Raw genomic sequence first — 18,873 nt, forward strand, 5'->3', positions numbered from 1 at the left:
CTTGAAGCTCATATTCTGGAGTTCCTTCTGGAGTACAACAGTGTCTAAATACTGTTTAAAGTAAAAGTACTAAAAATGTATAACAACATTTACACGTAAAGTTAAAATAAAAGATTCTATATCAGTTTTTTCATGTTTATATTCAATAGTAAAAGGAGAAAAAGGATGACTGAGCAGCAGAAACATATTGATGGGAAATTCCATGTTGTCTTTCTGGCATTTTTAATTCAAGTCAATCTGATTTGATTTAATGAAGGGTTTAGTGTCATTTGAAAATAGCTTAAATGTGCTGCTATATAAAAAAGGAGTTAATATTGTTCTTTAAGCATTGGTTGCAGACCTCTGAACTAGAAAACATATGAAAACATGCTGTGCATGCAAACCTGTGAGCTAGTTTCTCTGATGAGTGCATGTAAACACACTAAACACACACTGGGCCATGAAAACACAACAACAGGGTCTGCAGGGAGCGACTGCAGGAGAGTCTTACCTCGTAACTCTCCTTCAGCATCTAACCACGAAGAAGAAGAAGCAGCAGGCAGCCGGGACGTTTCCACGACAACACACAGGTGCAGAGACAAAAGTTACAAGACAACACAAAGTGTGGCTCACTGAGTGTTGCAGGAGAGTTGGTGACACTGCTGCAACACCAGGAGAAGTATGAAGACACGACACAGATCGGCTCCAACTATCAAAGCTCAAACATGTCTAAGGGATGATAAAATGACATCTAATTTCAGTCAAAATAACTGAGATAAGACATGGAAACTTCATAGATAATCATGAGACAGAAATACTTTTTTATGAAAAAATAACATCTTAATCATGTATGATCTGAGACTGGGAGGTTGTGGGTTTGAATCCACAGAGCCAACAAATGTCCATATTGGATTCAGTGGCTTCCTGCCTTATGCTCAACATCAGGGATTGGACTGGAGGTTAAACTGACATTTGGGTTTCAATTGTGGATGGTCCAGGTCATGGTGGATGGTGAAATTTTAACTTATTTTGCATGTTAGAAGTTGTTGTGTTTTAATGTATCACTGTTATATTTGCCACCTATATGATTTAGCTACAGTTCATGTTCTTTACCCTTTAAAAAAAGTGTTTTTTCCTCAGTCAAAAATACCTACTATTGCATCCTGTCTTATGTCAAGTGTTACAAAGACTAGAAAGTAGACAAATGAACTCAGTAGAACATCTGTGATGTTTTTGGATTTGTTCACAGAACAAAAGCAGAAACATGCTCTTTGTTGATGTTCTTCATGATTCACGTGCTCATCATGACCTCATGCAACACAGCAGGCAAACTCGTGAGCGCCCCCTGCAGTTCAGATGCAAGAAAATCACAAAATAAATCCAATTTTATCCTAATACTGTTGTTTTCACCTCCAGTGTTCATTTAATGTTCTTGCTGAGTGATTTGATTTTAAAAAATGACAATAATAATACATTTATTTTAAGACGCCTTTCTTCACACTCATACTCATTGCACAAAAATAAAAAACAAAGCATTAAAAAATACAAAAAGACAGAATTATTTGGTGCTATCAGGGATTTCAGCTGAAGATAAAAGTTTGAGCAGGTGCAGTTTAAGAAAATAAATATCAGTATTAGAGATCACAAAATAAAAAAGTGAAGGAAGCAAAACTGCATGAATAACAAACCACAGAAAATCTCGAGGTCACACTGGAGAGGTTTGGTGTCCAGAAGTAAACTTCAGACATATTCTGAAAAACTGCTGAGCACAGAGGTAGGAGCATGATGATGTGGGCTTGCTCCACAGGACTTGATCTCATGAGCTTCTCTGTCAACTTCATGAAGTTTTGATGGAAAAAACAATGTCTGCTGGTGAGGGCGGAGCTAAAAAACAGATATTTGTTCCTATTTTTGTACATTTCCCTGATCAAAGAGATGCTCGATGCACCAGAGTTTGAGAGTGGGTGTTCATGTTTGCCTGCTATCACAGAGCTCCATCCTGCATGCAGCCGTGCAGACACACAACAGCGTAGACAGACAGGTCGGCTTTCATACCTCAAACTCCCGCTGAAAGCCTTGACTGCTGTGAAGATCAGCCACGTGCTCAACAAAGTCCTTCAGAGGAAGCGCTGTTTGCTCTTCTGCAAGATTGGATACAGACAGAGTCATGAGGACAGAGTCTTTATCAGCCAGGACATGTGTGTCTGCTTGGGATGGAAGCATAAACGTAAACAAAGAGAGATCTTCTTCAAACACATTTCTGACAGAGAACCAGAACCTCTGGAGTCCTCGTATTATCTTGAACAGTTCAGATGGAGATGGAATCAGAGAAACTCTGTCCTCAGGAAGGAGAAAAAGCTCAGAAGGCAGATTCAATCAACTGTCCTATCTCAGACAGTTGTCATTAGGAGTTGACTACAGTAGTAGGGGTTCTAAGTGTGGCGGTCTATAGTGTGAATAATGGATAGAACCACCTGTGGAAGAACCTGACAACATTTGAACAACACAAAGATGCTCACATTTCTGACAATTAAGGTATTTCATTGATTTAAGAAGAATCTTCCAAACTTTTTCAGCTGAGGAAAACTACTGTCTGCATTTTGGTGCTGTGGCTATTTCCTCTCATTCCCAGAATGCTTAGAGCAGGTGGTGTTTGCAGCTGAGGGAGTTGGCCCTCGGCTCCAGAGCCACATGTGGCTCTCTGATTTAAAAAAAAAAAAATATATATATATATATATATATATAAAAGTAATTATAAACTAAAAAAAAGTACAAAAGTAAAAAAAATCAGCTCATTCATAAAGAACGGGATGTATTACTAGTCTGACTAAATACAACTTTTGACAGATTTTAGAGTGTTGTCTATAAATTGGAGGTCAGTAAACACTACCACTATTAAGTGGTACCAGATTATAAGGCAGATTTTCTATTTTTGAACAAATTCAAGGATTTTAAGTGTGCTTTATGGGCTAAAAATACAGTATAGCTCATTTAATGAACTCTGATTGATTTTTAGTTTTTTACATTTACACATTTCTAGAGGAGATGCACCACAAACGGTAAAATAAATGGTTAAAATTACACTATTCTACTACATGTTCAGCATTAAGATGATCCTATGTGACACAGACTGTGTTTTATTTTGAAAGGAAGTATTGAGAAGCTCTGTTAAAAGTTTTCAACTGTTTTATATTTTGGAAAAAGTAGATTTTCTTTTAATGTTTATATTTTATTTATGCAAAAAAGGTTAATTTGTATCCATCATAATAATAACAAATAAAAATCAGTGCCTTGTATTTTTTTATGGTGAGACTTTGTGGCTCCAGTTGGGATTTGTTCAGTGAGAAATTGACTCAAATGGTTCTCTAAGTTTTGAAGATTGCAAAGTAGTGCTGCCACAAACGATTATTTTAATAGTCGACTAATCACCGATTATTTTTTCTGATGAGTCGACTAATCGGGTCATACGCAAAGTGGATGTAAAGCACACACCTTAAGCATCATTAGCTTTAAACTAAAAACTAGGTATAGCATTACCTGCAATAATGCTAGTGTGAATGCTGTAAGCTGAATTTGGCTGCTGAAGATACTAGTGCTGATAGCTGAAGATGCTGAAATTAATAGCTAAAAACACTGAAGTTGAAAGCTTAAAAAGTTGAAGTTGATAACCAGCTAAAATATTAGTTAAATGCCAAATTAGCCTAAAAAACTGAGAAAAATCCCAAATTAGCCAAAACAGCTAGCACACAGCTGATATATTGGCTAAACTCCAAAGTAGCCAAAAAAACTGAAAAAAATCCTAAATTATTCAAAATAGCTAGCATGTAGCTGAAATATTAGCTAACCTTCAAAATAGCCTAAAAAACCTTAATAAATGCCTAAGTAGTCCAAAAACCTAGCAGAATGACATTATAACTTTCAATTTTACTACACTCTGACTCCATATAATATAAAGTAACGACTAATCGACTATTAAATTAGTCATGGACTGTTTTAATAGTCGATTAGTCGACTAATCGTGGCGGCCCTATTGCAGACCCCTGCTGTAGTACATGAACCAGCCTTTCCACTGGAGCAACATATACAACAGTAAAAACTGAGCAAAATTCATTTAAATCAAATTTCAGTCACAGTGACTCTTACTCCTTAAAACTGCAGGAAACTGTCTAGTTTTTCATACAACAAAAGCATCACACATCTGTTTGATTTTCTGGGATCAGCTTCAGAAAAGTTCATTACCATCCTGCGGCGCAGCAGACGGCTGTGCAGTGATGACTCTGGCAGATGAGGTGTCATTGATGTAGAAATGCGCCGTCTGAAAACACACTCTGCAGACACACAAACATCATCCAACGAGTTATTTCAAGTTCCACGCAACAACAATGGAGAAACAAGAACACAAAAGTACATCTGCTGAGAAAAAGTGCTTTGGATTTGAGGGAAAACAGAAAACTTGTTGCAAGAAGAATGACTCATCTCTAGAAAATGTTCTGTTAAAGAGGGCTGAAGTCTAACCATGACACCTGTGACTTTTCATTTGTAATAGTTAAGAAAAGCACCAGGAAAACAACTGAACAACTTTCTGAATATAGACACCTTGCCCTAACAAATACAAGGTTTAACTGGTAGGAGATACTCGATAAGTGTTTCAGTTTCTGCAGTGGGAAAACAGCAGTGTCCTCTCAAATAAAGAAATAAAGTATTTCTTGGTGAATGTGAATCATTTATTATCACTTGTTTCAGAGTGTGCCTCACAGTCTGATCCTGTCAGAGTCTTAGAAAAGCCTGTAGAGCGTGAGAGAAAACCGGTCCGTGTCCGGCAGCAGACTGACCTCCAGTAAACCAGAATCCCGATGAGGACGATCAGAGCGAGGACGGTGAGGGTGGAGATGACAGCCAGAGGCAGCACAGCCTTCCTCTGAGCTTCACTGATGGAGCCCACCCTGGATTCATGGCTACTGTTGCTAGCATCTGGAGGGGGGATCAGACGAGCAAGATGAGAACTGCTTTTAAGAGTGAACCTAAACAAGTAGATGAGTTTATACATAATAATGTGAAGAAACATCAGGGTTTTAGAGTAAACATTTCAGCTCTGACTTTTCTGAAAATCAAGCCAACCATAAAGCATAAAATCTCCGTCCTTTCAACCAGTCAACCACAAAAAGGGGAGGTTTTCAAGCTTCTGGCTATCATCATTCTGAGCATGCTCTCTCCCAAAACCCATGGAGGGCTGCTGTTGTTCGGACACAGGAATCAGCTTCTAGTGATTCAAAGTCAAAATTAAATCCATTAAAAAAAGTGAAACATTAGATCAATTAACAAAAGCTCTGTAATTTGTTACATTTAAAATTATGAGTTTTCATCAGTGGCGGGCCGTCAGGGCCTGCAAGGCCTTCTCTGCTGGCCTAAAAATATCTGAATCACAGACTGATATTAATTATTATTTATTTCCGTGAATACGTATTCTATAATTCCAAATGCTCTGTCTTCGTCCTTTCATTGCTGTCTCCCTGGTTGCGCTGCTTCCAGACGTGTATTTTCCTATTTAAGCATTAACCAATCACATTGCAGCACCATTTGTTGCTAGGGTCAAAGAAATCTGCCTGAAGGCCTTCACAATCAGTTTTGCGGGCCCTGTAGCATAAAATAATGGTCCACCAAACTGTTGCTTCAACCAATCAGATCTGGAGGAGACCACGTGATAGGCCAGCTAGCTGGCCCACGGAAACGTCAGGATTTTCACGCGCTGTGATTGGATAATCGGAGAGTGTACTAGGCAGACCTGGTAAACTGAATCTGTAGCGACCTGCACAGGCAAATATATCGAATTTAATAGCTGGTTTGTCAATCCACAATGGCTGAAGGAGGAGAAGAAATGGATTTGGTTGCAGACTTACTGTCAAAGCCGTTTTCAAGACGGACTTTTCAAGAAAAGCTGGACATTGTTAAGCGGGGTCGGGCAACTCCGAAGCTAGCAAGCCCCGTGTCCACTGCTTCTGTTGAACGGACATTCTCAGCCCCGAAGCGAATTAAAACTTATGCCAGAAATACGTCAGGGCAGGCTCAACTTTCAGCATTAGCTTCCATGGCGATAGAAAAGGACTTCTTGATGGAACTAAAACGCACGGATAATCTGCACGACAGAGTGATTGAAATCTTCTTAAGGAAAGAAAGGATGGATTTTGTGTACAAATAATCCGGATTTTTGGTGAGTAAAATTTTGCTATATACCAAAATATTATTGCAATTTTATCAGGTTATTTTTTTATGCTTTTTTATGTGTGTCGCAGTTGTACCTGCAGTAGAAGTTTTATAGCCATAAAATAGTTATTGAGGGTTGGGTTGATTCAGATGGAGCACTACTGAAGGCCTAGGTGTGAAATGCACGGCCCGCCACTGGTTTTAATCAAAGTACTATTTTTGAGTTGATGGCTTGTTCAACTTAAAAATGTAATTTGATTGAAAAACAAATCGAGGGCCAGTAATCGATAAATAAAATTAATTAACTGCAAATCTGAAAAAAATTAATCACAATTATTCTTTTTTTATTCACAGTATTTGCCAACCTCTTATCTGTAAGTAATCACATGATAAATAAATCAGAACTTTTTGGATCCTAGGGTCTAAGACTCAGTTTTTGTCTTCTTTGGAATTTACTTCTGTATTTTCAATTTGAAGGATGACCTGCTGCTTATTTGGTATCATTTTAATCAGCACAATCTCTCCTATGCGACACTACCTTTTTATGTTATATTCACACACTAAATATAAAATCATGCAAAAACAGAAAATTTCATCTGCAAAAATGGGATTCATTTTGCTGTGGAAACCCCATAAATGTTTCAGGACTATTTTAATAAAATAGAATGAAAGTTTTAGGTGGAATCTTCAGAAGACAACAAGAATAAAGTTTGTCAACTTATCAATTTTGTACAAAAATACAAAAAGTTATCCAGGTGAAAGTCCCAGATTCATTTGGGCCACATATATACACAGTTTCATCACAGACCTCACAGCTCCATGAGGCTGTTCTTCAGTCTGTCTGTGTGGTTTCAGCTTCCAGGCAGCCTAAAAAATAAGAATTTCTCTCCTAAGAGCACTGCTGTCAATTTGACACTTTTCCTGGAATTCTTTTTTTGTTGTTTTGTTTTCTAATAAATTGTCGTTATTGTGCTTGTGAAAAATAATAAAATACATTTTTGGGGGGGAAAGTTTGATCCAGCTGGACTTGGACATGTAGTCATCCGGGATCTGTTCACAGGTGGGGGCGTGTCTGTCTCCTCTGAACTGCTCGCCTCCTGCGCTGTCGGTGGGCGGGACTTTCATGGGGAACCGCAGAGTTTCCACAATTTTTCTACAACAACGGTACTTGTGGTTGTAGAAAATTCATATCGGTCCCCATCCTAAAACAAAATAATGATTGGTTTCCTTGTTGATGGATTTCTATTAGCAGACACCTCAGCCCCCCCCTATACACACACCCATAGTGGGTGTGCTGTCATAAAGTCTCCATGACAGAATATAAAAAAAGCTTAAGCTTATCATAGCTTAAGTTTAAGTTTTATTATACGCTGATCTCACAGCTGGACGGCATTATAACACCTGAGGGCGTTAATAAATATTATCTTGTTAATTCTATCCGATTAATTACGTACGTTAACTTTCACAGTCTTAAAAATAAAGAATATTTTTAAATGTAACAAATTACAGAGTTTTTGTTAATTGATCCAATGTTTCACTTTTAGTGAAGAATGATAAATTTGTATTCTTTTCACTCTAATCCTTTTCACCGTCTTTTCAAATGACTGTTCTATATTATTGCTTGTCAAGCACGTCTTGGTGCACCTCTCTTAGTCCCGCCCCCACAGGTGCAGGTCCTTATATGGGCATCGGGAGGGATGCTTCTGTGGTAATGCAATGCTACTAAAAAAAGGCAAATTTAAAAAGCACCTAACTGAAGATTTTAACAAAAAAAAAGGTGACTGATGCCCAAACATATTTTAAATAAATGAAATCTTTCTTTTTGTACTTCAGTTTGATCACCAGCTGTGATACAAGAGTTTCTTTTTCAAAGAGGTCCATCATTTTTGCCTTTTGCAAACAAAAGTGAAGAAATGTCGCTGTGCTGGACTCCTCGGGCTGTGCTGCGTCTGGGTGGGGTTCAGCCCCCTCACCTGCGGAGGTTTTTACCTGCTATGGGCTCGTCATCCTCCAACTCTCTGTCTGTGTGTTCAGAGATACTGAAGTCAGAAGACGTCTCATTGTCATACAGGCTTTCGCCTTGCCCTGAGCCGCTCTCCTCCCCCAGCCCCACGGACCAGGGTGGGGCTGGGGTCACCTCTGAGCCAGAGAGAGGCACAGTGCCCCCCACCTCCGGGGGGAAGGCACTGCCGCTTCCACTGTCAAAGTAAAATGCTGAGGAGTGCTCTTCCAGATCATAGGGGGTCTGATCGAGTTCCGGGGAGGGAGGGGTCGTGCTAAAGACATGAGGGGAAAAATCGAGCGGAGCCTCCCCAGAGGCAGAACTCTGGACCCTGTCCCACTCCTGATCTATGCCCTCCAGGGATCCGTGGGCAGAGCCAGAGGCGCTGCTGCTGGAGTCAAACACGAGTCCGTCTGTGGTGGGATCTAACAGGGAGGCAGAGGGGGAGGACGGGGGTGGGGAGGTTGGGATGGCAGCGTTCTCCTCGGACGCCGAAGGCCCAGAGTCTGCTGTGGCTGACGCTGCAACAGAAACAGGCGGGTCACTGTGGGAGGCAGGAAAAAACTGGGAGGATAGAGAGGGAGAGACAGCAGCATGGAAGAGCAGGCCACCCGAGGCGTCCACACCCACACCAGAGGCCGAGAGGGGGCCAGCACCAGAGTCAAGCCCCAAGGTAGGAGAGCCCCGTGCAGAGGTCGGAAGAGGTTCATGAGAGGAGGCGTGAAACCAGGACGAGGAGGCGGACAGTTCCATGGAGCAGCTGCACAGAGCGTCCTCGTCACTCGCTAACACAAAGCTGTCACTGACTACCCCAGGGAAGACGGACTCTACGGTGCTTCCTGTGGCGTACTTGGGGTCCTCTAACCCCCCCAGCACAGACCTGGACAAGCCGGCAGTCCCGGCAAAAGCACTCCCAGACAAAGTGACTGAAGGCTGGAGGGACAGAGAGAGCAGGGACACGTCCCAGAGGGACTCGGCAGGCGGGGTGCTGGACAGTTCTAGCACCGTCTCCAAGGGGGGAGTGGCACCAAAAACCAAGGGGGCGCTCGAGGACCAGGACTGCAAACTATCATCAGTACTAACACTGGTGTGCATAAAGTCAGCGGGGTGGGGTGGGGTTGGGGAGGCAGACAGGGTTGAAGGAGGAGCCGGGTCTTTGCTAGGGAGGTGTGCAGAAGCAGCATGCTGGGAGTCCAGAGCAGAGGCGGAAAACACACCCCACAGCACGGAAGGGTCAAGCAAGCGGGTAGAGAGGGCGGGGCTTGGATCCAGAAGGGGAGGGGCAGAAGAGGAGGACGGGGTAAAAACAGAGCTCGGCTCACCGTTGGATGGCAGCTGTGTGGGCTGCAAAAGAACACCTCGCAACAAGACAGAGTCAGGAGCAGACACGGGGAGCGAGCTGGAAGTCCTCGTTCTGGTAGAAGGAGGAGGAGCTTCTGTGGGTTCAAGTGTGGCTCTGGGGGACAGATCTCCATCACCATATCCATGGATAAATGCTGATGGGGAGGTGTCTGCAGCTCCTGCGTGGGGCACGGTGATATACCACAAGCCATCAGCAGAGCTTGGGGGGGTCAGGGTTCCTCCATCAGAGGAGTCGTCGGGGCGTACACCGAGTGTTTCGGCGTCTGTGTATGAAGGGGTGGAGCTTTCTGGTGGTCGGTGGGGCGTGTCCTCTGAAGTAGGCGGCGCTTGACCTGAGTCTGTGGTGCTTTCTGGAGCTGCAGCTGTGACTTTATTCTCAGGAAGCGGCGGCGAGGCAGTGGTGCTCCTCAATGGACCCCAATGTAAGTCATCAGTCTTAGGTTGGTGAAGTTCGTTCCAGGACAGCTCGGATCTCAACAGGTCCTGTTGGTAAAGCAGCCATGTGAGTCCAGAGGAACCAGCACTAGAACAGGGGTGTCAAACTCAATCGCACAAGGGGCCAAAATCCAAAACACACCTCAGGTCAAGGGCTGAACGGGATAAACATTTATTGAACACTCTAAAACTACATTTTTTACCATGAGAATGCCATTCTTAAATAAAAGTTAAATAAAAATAAAATAAATAAACATAATTAGGAACCAGAAATATAGCATGACCTGCGATGATGATAGTGTGTATGTTGTAAGCTGAATTTGGCTGCTGAAAACGCTGAAGCTGATAGTCAGCTGAAATATTAGCTAAATTCCAAATCAGCCTAAAAAGAAAAAAACTTAGGTTAGCCAGGACAGCTAGCATGTAACTGAAACATTAGCTAAACTACAAAATAGCCTAAAAATCTTTGTAAATACCAAAGTAGTCCAAAAAGCTAAAAGAATACCAATTTTTAAAACTTTTCAACATAATTATGAATAATAAACAGACAGGAATATTATTCCAGAATAAATCAACTTAAACTTTAAATAACTTCCAATATATTACCCTCCATAAAAATATATTTTGTCAAAATTATACAAGTTAGAAATAAGCGCAAGATAACATCAGGCCATTAATAACAATAAAATAAAATAAAATAATTCTTCTAGCCGGATCCGGCCCCCGGGCCTTGACTTTGACACATGTAATCTAGAACAAACGAGTACTCCTTACCTCCTCATACTCCTCATACTCCAGCTCAGGAGAGTTTTCTAAAACAAACAGTAAGAAGATTAGATTCGCTACCAAAGTAATCATGATTTTTAAAACAGTTTTTACAATATTTATAGAAAGGCAAAAATGCAACAAAGGAAAAAACAAATGGAAAACACCTGGAGAACATTCAGGAGAGAAAAGGAAGCTTTTATCACACAATCCTTCATCATTTGAAAACCCTAACCTCCATGAATGGAGATGAACAGCATGCAGGAGGTTCATGCATGGCGTTCAAACCAGACCCAAAATATCGTCCAAAGTAGACAGACGGGGGGGGGTGGCTGTGCAAACACGCCAGCGCTCAGAGGAACACGAGGGTCAAAAAAAAACAGCGCACACGGAGAGGAAGGGGTGGAGCTTACAGCTCTTACCTGACAGGAGGTAAATGATGCATCATGGGAACCAGAACATACTGGTGTCTGAAGCATGAGGTGAGGGTTTGGGGGGTTTTTGATTTGGGTTTGGCAGAGATGGGGGGGTTAAAACATATTTGCTGCTTCAGATAGCTTCAAATGAAAGATTACGTATTTACTCTGAATATTTAGAAAATTCAAATGTATTTAAATTCTAAAAATGAATGATTTTGTCCAAACACACATCTGTACTCGCTCTGTCTCACTTCTGCTTTATTGTTCATTAGAAATGAAGCAGTGCTGTGAAAAGCACTTGAAAAAGGAGGATTTTCTGGGGACTAAATGAATTCAGTTGTTATTTTTCTCTAAAGCTTTAGTCTCATACATCCGTATGGTGGGTTAACCCGTACGGGTCACCTGTGTGCCCCCGCAGACGGCCCGTATCCACCTGTGATGGCAGGATCCACTGCCCCACATGCTTTTCACAGATATTTCATTTAGTAGTTTATTTAAGTACAGAAAATATATTTACGTTTTACACATATTTTGCTTTTATGGCAACATTAACTTGATGATTTGTCCAAACATTTAGTAAATCTTGTTCTGATTTTCTTGCTGTTCTTTAATTCTCTCTCTAAGTTTCTTTTGGGTGGATTGAGATGAGGCAGTAAGAGGAGCAGCACAACTTCCTGGATGATTCCATAGGAAGAAGACGGGGAGAACCAAAGAGTTTATTCTTTTAATTTGGCTGTTTCTTCTGATTTCCTAAAACTGTTTTAAAAAAATAGCTTTCTGTTCAATAACAAAATTACTAGTAATTTGTCTCTTTGGTTAATGTGTTTAAGTTTTGTTTATTATTAGTAGTTACCCCCCTCTTGTGTCCATGGTTTGACCAACCAGTTTAATTCCCCCCTAGTGTTTCCTGTTGGGTCTGTTTGGAGAATGTTTGATTTCCTTAACTACCATTTGTTCACTTAACCCCATTTTGTTTTGGGCCCATTCATTTGTTATGTTGGTCAATTAAAAACTCTTTTTTTCAACATTGTTTTTCCCTCATGGCTCAATCTATACATGGCCCATCTCACCACCCCTAAGGGCTGTTAAGGCTTTAACACAATGAGCATTTCTTCACACTGCTGACTCAGCAAACCCAGCACAGACAAATCATGAGGGCAAATGTAGAAGATATGAAGATGTTTGTGCATGCTGATGCTCTGACATGAACTATGAACATTTAATTCATCACAAACATTTCTGTGCATCAGTGTCAATGAGGAGTAATAAAAATGAACCCTGCAGCGTCTCTCTGCCTGCCGGCATAATGAGCAAGTGAGCTCCGCCTGAAAATGTCTCGTGCCCAAAGCTGAGTTCCTGATTGGCTGATCAGGACCTGTCAAACTTTAGATATTTAAATTTTGGCTGTGCCGCCCGATTTGTGCTGTGTCGCTCAAATCGAGCCTCAAAGATCACCTCTACCATTGATTAACATTAAAGCTGGCCACCTCCGCCGCACGAATCGTGTTCGGTGTGAATGCGCCTTTAATGTCATTTTAACAAGTAAGATGAAATTGAATTAATTCAGATATTTAAATAGATTTTGATTTCATATCAACTAATTGATTTTCTAACTCACCCTCACAAAACCTGTTCAGAAAATAAGAAAAATAATATCCGAAAAGTCCTGAGACACAGAAAACTGACTCCACACAAACAAGAAATGTGAACCATTTTTTTTCTTTGTGTTTTATATTGTTCTCAAGAATTAAATAACAAGCAGACATAACTTCAGCATAGATTCAAGATTGAAAAGTAACTGGTGACCAAAAATGAGAACTCAAAGGGGTCAAAGGTTAAGTGGAATACATGTTTTGTGGTTTCAGATAAAAGACCATTTCTGCATCAGTCCCACTGAACAACAGCAGCTCTCATTGGTCAGCCGAGCCTTGATCACAATAAACATGGCGGCAGAGAGGAGAGATCTGCTTTCATCTACGCTTGCCGCTCGCTCTTACCCGGAGAATCCAGGGGCGCCATGACCCTCAGCAGGTTGCTCACTCGCCCTTTCTGGCCGTTGGAGCAGATGGCCATCACCTGAACGTCGTAGCTTCTGTTGGCTAACAGATCATCCAGAATGGCCCCCTGATGCAACAGAGAGAAGGAGGTCCAATCAGCTGCTAGCTAGACCTTCTGGTGTTTTATAATACAGTGGAGGACATCTCACCACATCCTGATCGCCATCAGTCAAGTATCTGAACAACTCAGAGTCTTCTTCATCCGCCAGTCTGTAGGTGACGGAGTACATGTTGATGAAGGAGTCGTACACGGCGCGAGGCCGCTCCCACGTCACCAGCACGCTGCTGACGTTCAGTGGCGTCGCCTGCAGGTTCTCTGGCTCGCAGCTGCAGACTGACAGACACGGGATAGCAATGAAACTTAGTTCATGTATCATTCGTTTATTTGTTTTTCAAATTAAAATCCAAAGTGAAAATGTTAGCTGCTTTTTTGATTAAATGTGCAAATCGGAAAAATAAATAACAGTTTGCTTTTTATTTTAAATCGGAAAATGTAAAAAAACGGTTTGTTTAGAAACATTAAAATTTAAAAAAAATATTTTTTTTATTTTTAGTACAGCATGCAAATAAGCAGGAGGTTGCGGCAGCTGACATCTGTGAAAATGCATAAAACGGTTCATTTATTCATTTTACAATTTTAAGTTGAAAAACTAATGAACGGATGATACACAGATTAAACATGAATGATCCTGCTGCACCAGAGTCAGGGTTACATCTACTTCAGTGAACTCATGGTTCACATTCAAGAAAAGGAATTCTATCAGCAGTAAAGGTTTCACTGCTTTTCCGAGTAGCTTCATCAGTCTGAGAGGTTCTGTGTATCTAGAAATTTAGAGCAAATATCTCAGTCATAACAGCACATCATACACACATGGGAGAGTCAACTAAAAGGTATTGGAGAAAACATTGATTTTACTGCAGGTCTCTAGTATTTTGACCACTGAAGGATCATGGGAAAAACATCTCAGCTGCACTGAAAATGAGAGTGTTAAGAACTTCATATGTAAACCAGATGTTCACACTTGTGAATCTCAAGAGATGTTCAGTGCCAACCACATGGACGTGCACGTTTGTTACCACTAGAGGGCAGAGTCAGTCCAGAGGACCAGCAGGTGATTCCACTTATTCACCTGGGACATAAATCTAAAGCAACATTCTTTAAAAAAACTGTAGGACTGATAAGTACTCATATTTACAAAATTTATTTAGTAAATGTTTTAATTTATCTACAAAACATATTTTTATCTCAGTGTAGCATTAAAATAAGCAGGATGTTACTGACAGCTGACATCTGGGGAAAAAACAGAAAATGTGAAAACATGATTTAATATTTAAAAAAAATGTGATGGTTTTATACAGCAGTGAAGAAAAGGTTTATCTCAAACTTTCAGGATGAAACTGAATATTTGAGCTTCTCTGGTATATTCCACACAGACCTATATTATGTTTTTTAATGTTTTGCTAGTCCAGATTACCTTTTTTAAAACTTCATTTTTGTGTAGTCCTCTCATTCTGGATGAATGAGTTTTCACAGAAACCTTTTTATATTTGGCTGTAAAAACTGTAAACAAATACATCCCACTGGGAATGTATTAATCTCAAGTCCCTTCTACATTTCTTTGCTCTATTTAATTACATTCTTATTCTGTTTAATTACATATGTTTTCTCTCGCGATGTTGTTTTGTAAATATGTGACACATTTAATCTTTATGACATCTACATACTCTCCTGCTCTATTTCTATTTGTAATAGTGCTGTAACATTGGAATCTCCCCATTGTGAGATAAATAAAACATTAGCTCAGATTTCATTTTGAAATTCAAGATTTTATTTTTTTTTTAGTCTAAATTCAAACGTTATAATGTTAAATCAGATGCTACATTTAAACTCAGTATTTACTGAAGTTTTTATTCTTTTCTCCAGTTTTTCTTGTTAAATTTATTGGTGTTTTTTTTATCTGACTTGTGTTGTTTTAAATAATGATCCTCTTATTTGAGGTCGTCTGCTTTAGTTCTTGTCTCTACTGAGTTTTCTTGCATGAAGTTGAGCACTGACCTGGTGTGGAGATCTCTTCCACCCCTGTGTAGGAGGAGAACACCTGACCCACGAATTGCTCCTGCTGTTCTCTGTAGTTGTTCTGCAGGTAGTCCATTAGCATGACGTAGCCGGCCTGCTGCATGGTCATCACCTCACAGAACACCTCCAGCTGCAACACAAGCACCAGAACAAGCATGAATCCAGCTGTGGTCATCATGTGCCGGGCTGCAGGAGGACCTCCAACACTGCAGTGGCTTCTCCCTCCTTTATTCATTGAGATGGAAAAGATGGACTCCGTTTCCCATCATGCCCATACTGCAGCTGAGGGTGTTTTAGTCTGAGGCAGATGAAGTCTGATGATTATAAAGTTTTGATCCCGTGTGCACAAACAGCAAAGCAAGAGAGGAAGATTCAAGATTCGTTAGATTCAAAACGAATTACAGTGTTCCCTCGCTATATTTCGGTTTAACTTTGGCGGTCTAGCTGTTTCCTGGATTTTTTTCAGTGCAAGTTTGCATGTATTTTTAACATTTCTTTTACGGCAAAGGGTGTCCTGATTGGCTGTCGAGCTTGTCAATATAGAATATGTTCAGTTTGCCACATTTGCATTAATCCTTGATCTTTGTTTTCATTCTATAATACCGGATTTATTTTTCTACAAAGATTTGAACTGTGACAGTTTAAACAACAGAGAAAGTATAAAAATGTTCATGTCTGTCACAGAAAAGTGCATATGATGTGTAGTGAACATCTATACATTTATCTCTACATCTATAAATCGACCTCACAGATTTCATCTATCGCCTTTTATTTTTAGAACGAAACTCCCACAAAAAAACAGGGAAACATTTTTCACTTTGTTTATTTGTATAAATGCTGATTTCCAGCTTTTTTTTTAATGTATGCAATATTTATTCATAATATTTATTCTGTTTTATTTAACTGAGACACCCCCTGTCCATCCTGTCCAATGAGTGAAGCAGTGAGCTGAGCTTCACTGAACTCCTCTTCATTCCTTCCAGAAGATGCAGATCCAGAAATGGATCCGTCCACTCTTGGGGCATTCCCTATATTGACTCAGTTTGTTTGTGGTCCAGAGGAGATGACAGGTTCTAATATCAAATGAACTCCTCGTCTGTAGGAGAGATCTGGATCTCTGGATCCAGCACAAATGTAAATATGTAGGTGCTCCCTGAAGATCCCAAAAAGTCACAATGTGATAGTTTCCACAGACTGGTGCTGATCCTAACCCTGATCCTCATGATGGTCTTTGTTACAGTTTACAGGAATCAATAAATGAAGATTCTGCAGCTGTTTTGTCTGCTCTGCAGTTTTGTTTCAAATCCCCACAGAAAAACCCGGAACACTGAGGAAAACCCCAAATATTTCATCTTAATTGGGAATACTTGAGGGGGTGGGTCACATCATGCCTCAGGAAACAGACCGAACTTGTTGTGTGACTTTACCTGTAAGCATTGGATAATTACGGTTTCTGGAATGTAAACCAGCTGGAACTCGTCTCAGTTTTGTAGAAGAAAATGTACAAATGTGGGTCAACAACTAGTCTTGAACAACCCCCAAAACGGGGCTGGTTCACCAGAAAACTCCTTCTTTAAAAGATTCTGAAAAGCGGAATCTAAGGGTTTCAGATTCAGTTTCAATGTGCTAAAACCAAAACATGCGGAGCGAGGTGGAGGGCAGGGCTCTGGGTGTGGACGTCTGTGCTGACAGTGAATGAGCCGGAAGGAGGCGGAGCCAACCTCAAACGTTGCAAAGCTTTTGTGCTGCTCTCTGTGCGTGTTTGCGTCCCGGTGTTTCCATCCCTCAAACACCACCCTTCATGAGCGTGTTTGTTTAATGGGATGAAGGCTTTTGTGTGGCTGTCAGTGGTGCTGAGCCTGAAGGCGCACTCCCACGCAAACGCAGCTCTGCCCCCCCACTGCTCCCCACCCTCAGAGGCGTGCTCCTTCATTCACCCCATAAATGAGTTTAATAAAGTGCCTTAGGTGACATCAGATTGCAGACATGTAGTCAACCTGACGTCCCACCTGCTGCTCAGAGATGGCCGCCGGATTCTTGAAGACGATCCACTCCACAGTGTCCAGGCAGGGCGGGGTGGTCAGGGAGCCGTTGTAGGTGAAGTATTTTTCTGTGGAGTTTGGCAGGAGGCCTTGAAGGGTGAAGGGTGACACTCTTCCATTTTTACCTGAATCACAGACAAGACGCTTTGGTGAGACGTACAGAAAAAGAACCAGAAAATAATGCCGGTGGAGAAGGCGCCGTACCATATCTGCTCACGCTCAGGACACCATCTATGATGGGAGCAAAGTTCATGTTGTCCTCGGGTCTCGTCTGTAGAGCAGAAAACAAACATCTTTACTCCTTCAGGACAGAGAAAAGCCAGGCTGAACAGCTGCTGCTGGTCCTCATGATGACTAAATTACAGCAGGAAGGGTCTGATTGACCCTCACCCATCAGCAGAATGTGGATGAACACGACAAAGTCCCTGATGAGTCATTCAGGAAATCATGACTGGAAATGTGGATCTAACAGCAGCTGAATGACGGATGCTCAGCAACCTGAATTATATCACCGCATAAATGATTTTGAAAGTCCCACTAAACTTTGATATTGACTCAGTTTTCATTGAACTCAGCTGTTCCACGATGACAGTGCCAAGCTTACAGTCACTGCAGAAGAATTTTGACATCACCAAACGTAGAAATTGCACAGTAGTGCTGGCTCATAACTGCAGGTTAGCCTGCCAACAAGTAGTGAAAGAGACGCTGCAATTTGTTTGATGTCGGCTCCAAAAACATTTCTCAGCTGAACTAGTCTAACAGGAGTCATGGGGGGGGGGGGGGGGGNTGAACCGTCAGAAAGTTCTGATTCTGTTCACTGTAACAAAAGTCACAGTCTCTGCCTGACGCTGAAAGAGCATCATTGTTGATTTACAATGAAAGGGAAGCACAAAGAACCCTGAAGGAGAGGTTCGATGGGGCAAACCCTGCAGTCTCATGCCACACAACAATGACCTTCAACTTAAAGAGTTTCTGTTCAGTTCAGGTTTTCACGCTCCATCTGCTGCACGCAAACACACAGACATGGCCTGCAGCTGTGCATGTTTCTGTTCCAGCGCGGTCTCCGACAGGTTGTGCCGCTGCAGCCTCAGGTGGTTTGACAGCAAAACACAGAGAAAGACGAAGACACCCTGACAACAGCGCGATGCTCAGCCAGTTGCTGAAATCACAACAGCTTATCTCTGCTTCTGGCTGGATGAACAGCAGCAGCCCAGATGTTCTACCTAGTTTCTAATCCACAGACACAGCAGTTGAAGGACAAGCGTCTGGAAGGGCAATCAAAGTGCAGGAGGAGGCAAACAACTGACATCAGCTGTAGAGTGAACTCAAGAACAAAAAGATGATATGAAGTGGAAAACGAGTCAGAGAAACCATGGTTTATATACACTGTATACTATAACTAGAATGAGTGTGCCTAAGTAAAATTATCATCCAAACCCAACAGCAGCTACTTCTTCTTTGATGGGAACAAGTGCTGTGATTGAGAGTGTGGGGGAGAAGCAGTCTACTCATTCAGGAAAACACTGAACTCCCA

The 18,873-nt window shown here is 41.4% G+C and overlaps 1 protein-coding gene across 3 annotated transcripts in view; it reads right to left on the minus strand.

Annotated features, from left to right (window-relative positions):
- LOC112141155 (protein tyrosine phosphatase receptor type Z1) overlaps positions 1 to 18,873 on the minus strand; it is a 64,868-nt gene that overhangs the window by 11,246 nt on the left and 34,749 nt on the right. Inside the window, exons 7-18 of one of the 3 annotated variants that reach the window (XM_024264227.2) lie at positions 17,544 to 17,610; positions 17,307 to 17,464; positions 15,277 to 15,427; positions 13,370 to 13,554; positions 13,161 to 13,287; positions 10,754 to 10,791; positions 9,505 to 10,027; positions 8,170 to 8,703; positions 4,812 to 4,950; positions 4,219 to 4,307; positions 2,035 to 2,120; positions 491 to 511 (exon numbers count right to left, since the gene is read on the minus strand). In XM_024264227.2, the coding sequence (XP_024119995.1) occupies positions 491 to 511; positions 2,035 to 2,120; positions 4,219 to 4,307; positions 4,812 to 4,950; positions 8,170 to 8,703; positions 9,505 to 10,027; positions 10,754 to 10,791; positions 13,161 to 13,287; positions 13,370 to 13,554; positions 15,277 to 15,427; positions 17,307 to 17,464; positions 17,544 to 17,610 (2,118 nt within the window). Of the gene's footprint in view, positions 1 to 490; positions 512 to 2,034; positions 2,121 to 4,218; positions 4,308 to 4,811; positions 4,951 to 8,169; positions 10,028 to 10,753; positions 10,792 to 13,160; positions 13,288 to 13,369; positions 13,555 to 15,276; positions 15,428 to 17,306; positions 17,465 to 17,543; positions 17,611 to 18,873 lie in introns of all 3 variants that reach the window. The other 2 variants (XM_024264226.2, XM_024264228.2) reach the window with 2 other exon arrangements.

This window comes from Oryzias melastigma, linkage group LG6, assembly GCF_002922805.2.
Source record: "Oryzias melastigma strain HK-1 linkage group LG6, ASM292280v2, whole genome shotgun sequence".
In the NCBI taxonomy this organism is placed as follows: domain Eukaryota; kingdom Metazoa; phylum Chordata; class Actinopteri; order Beloniformes; family Adrianichthyidae; genus Oryzias; species Oryzias melastigma.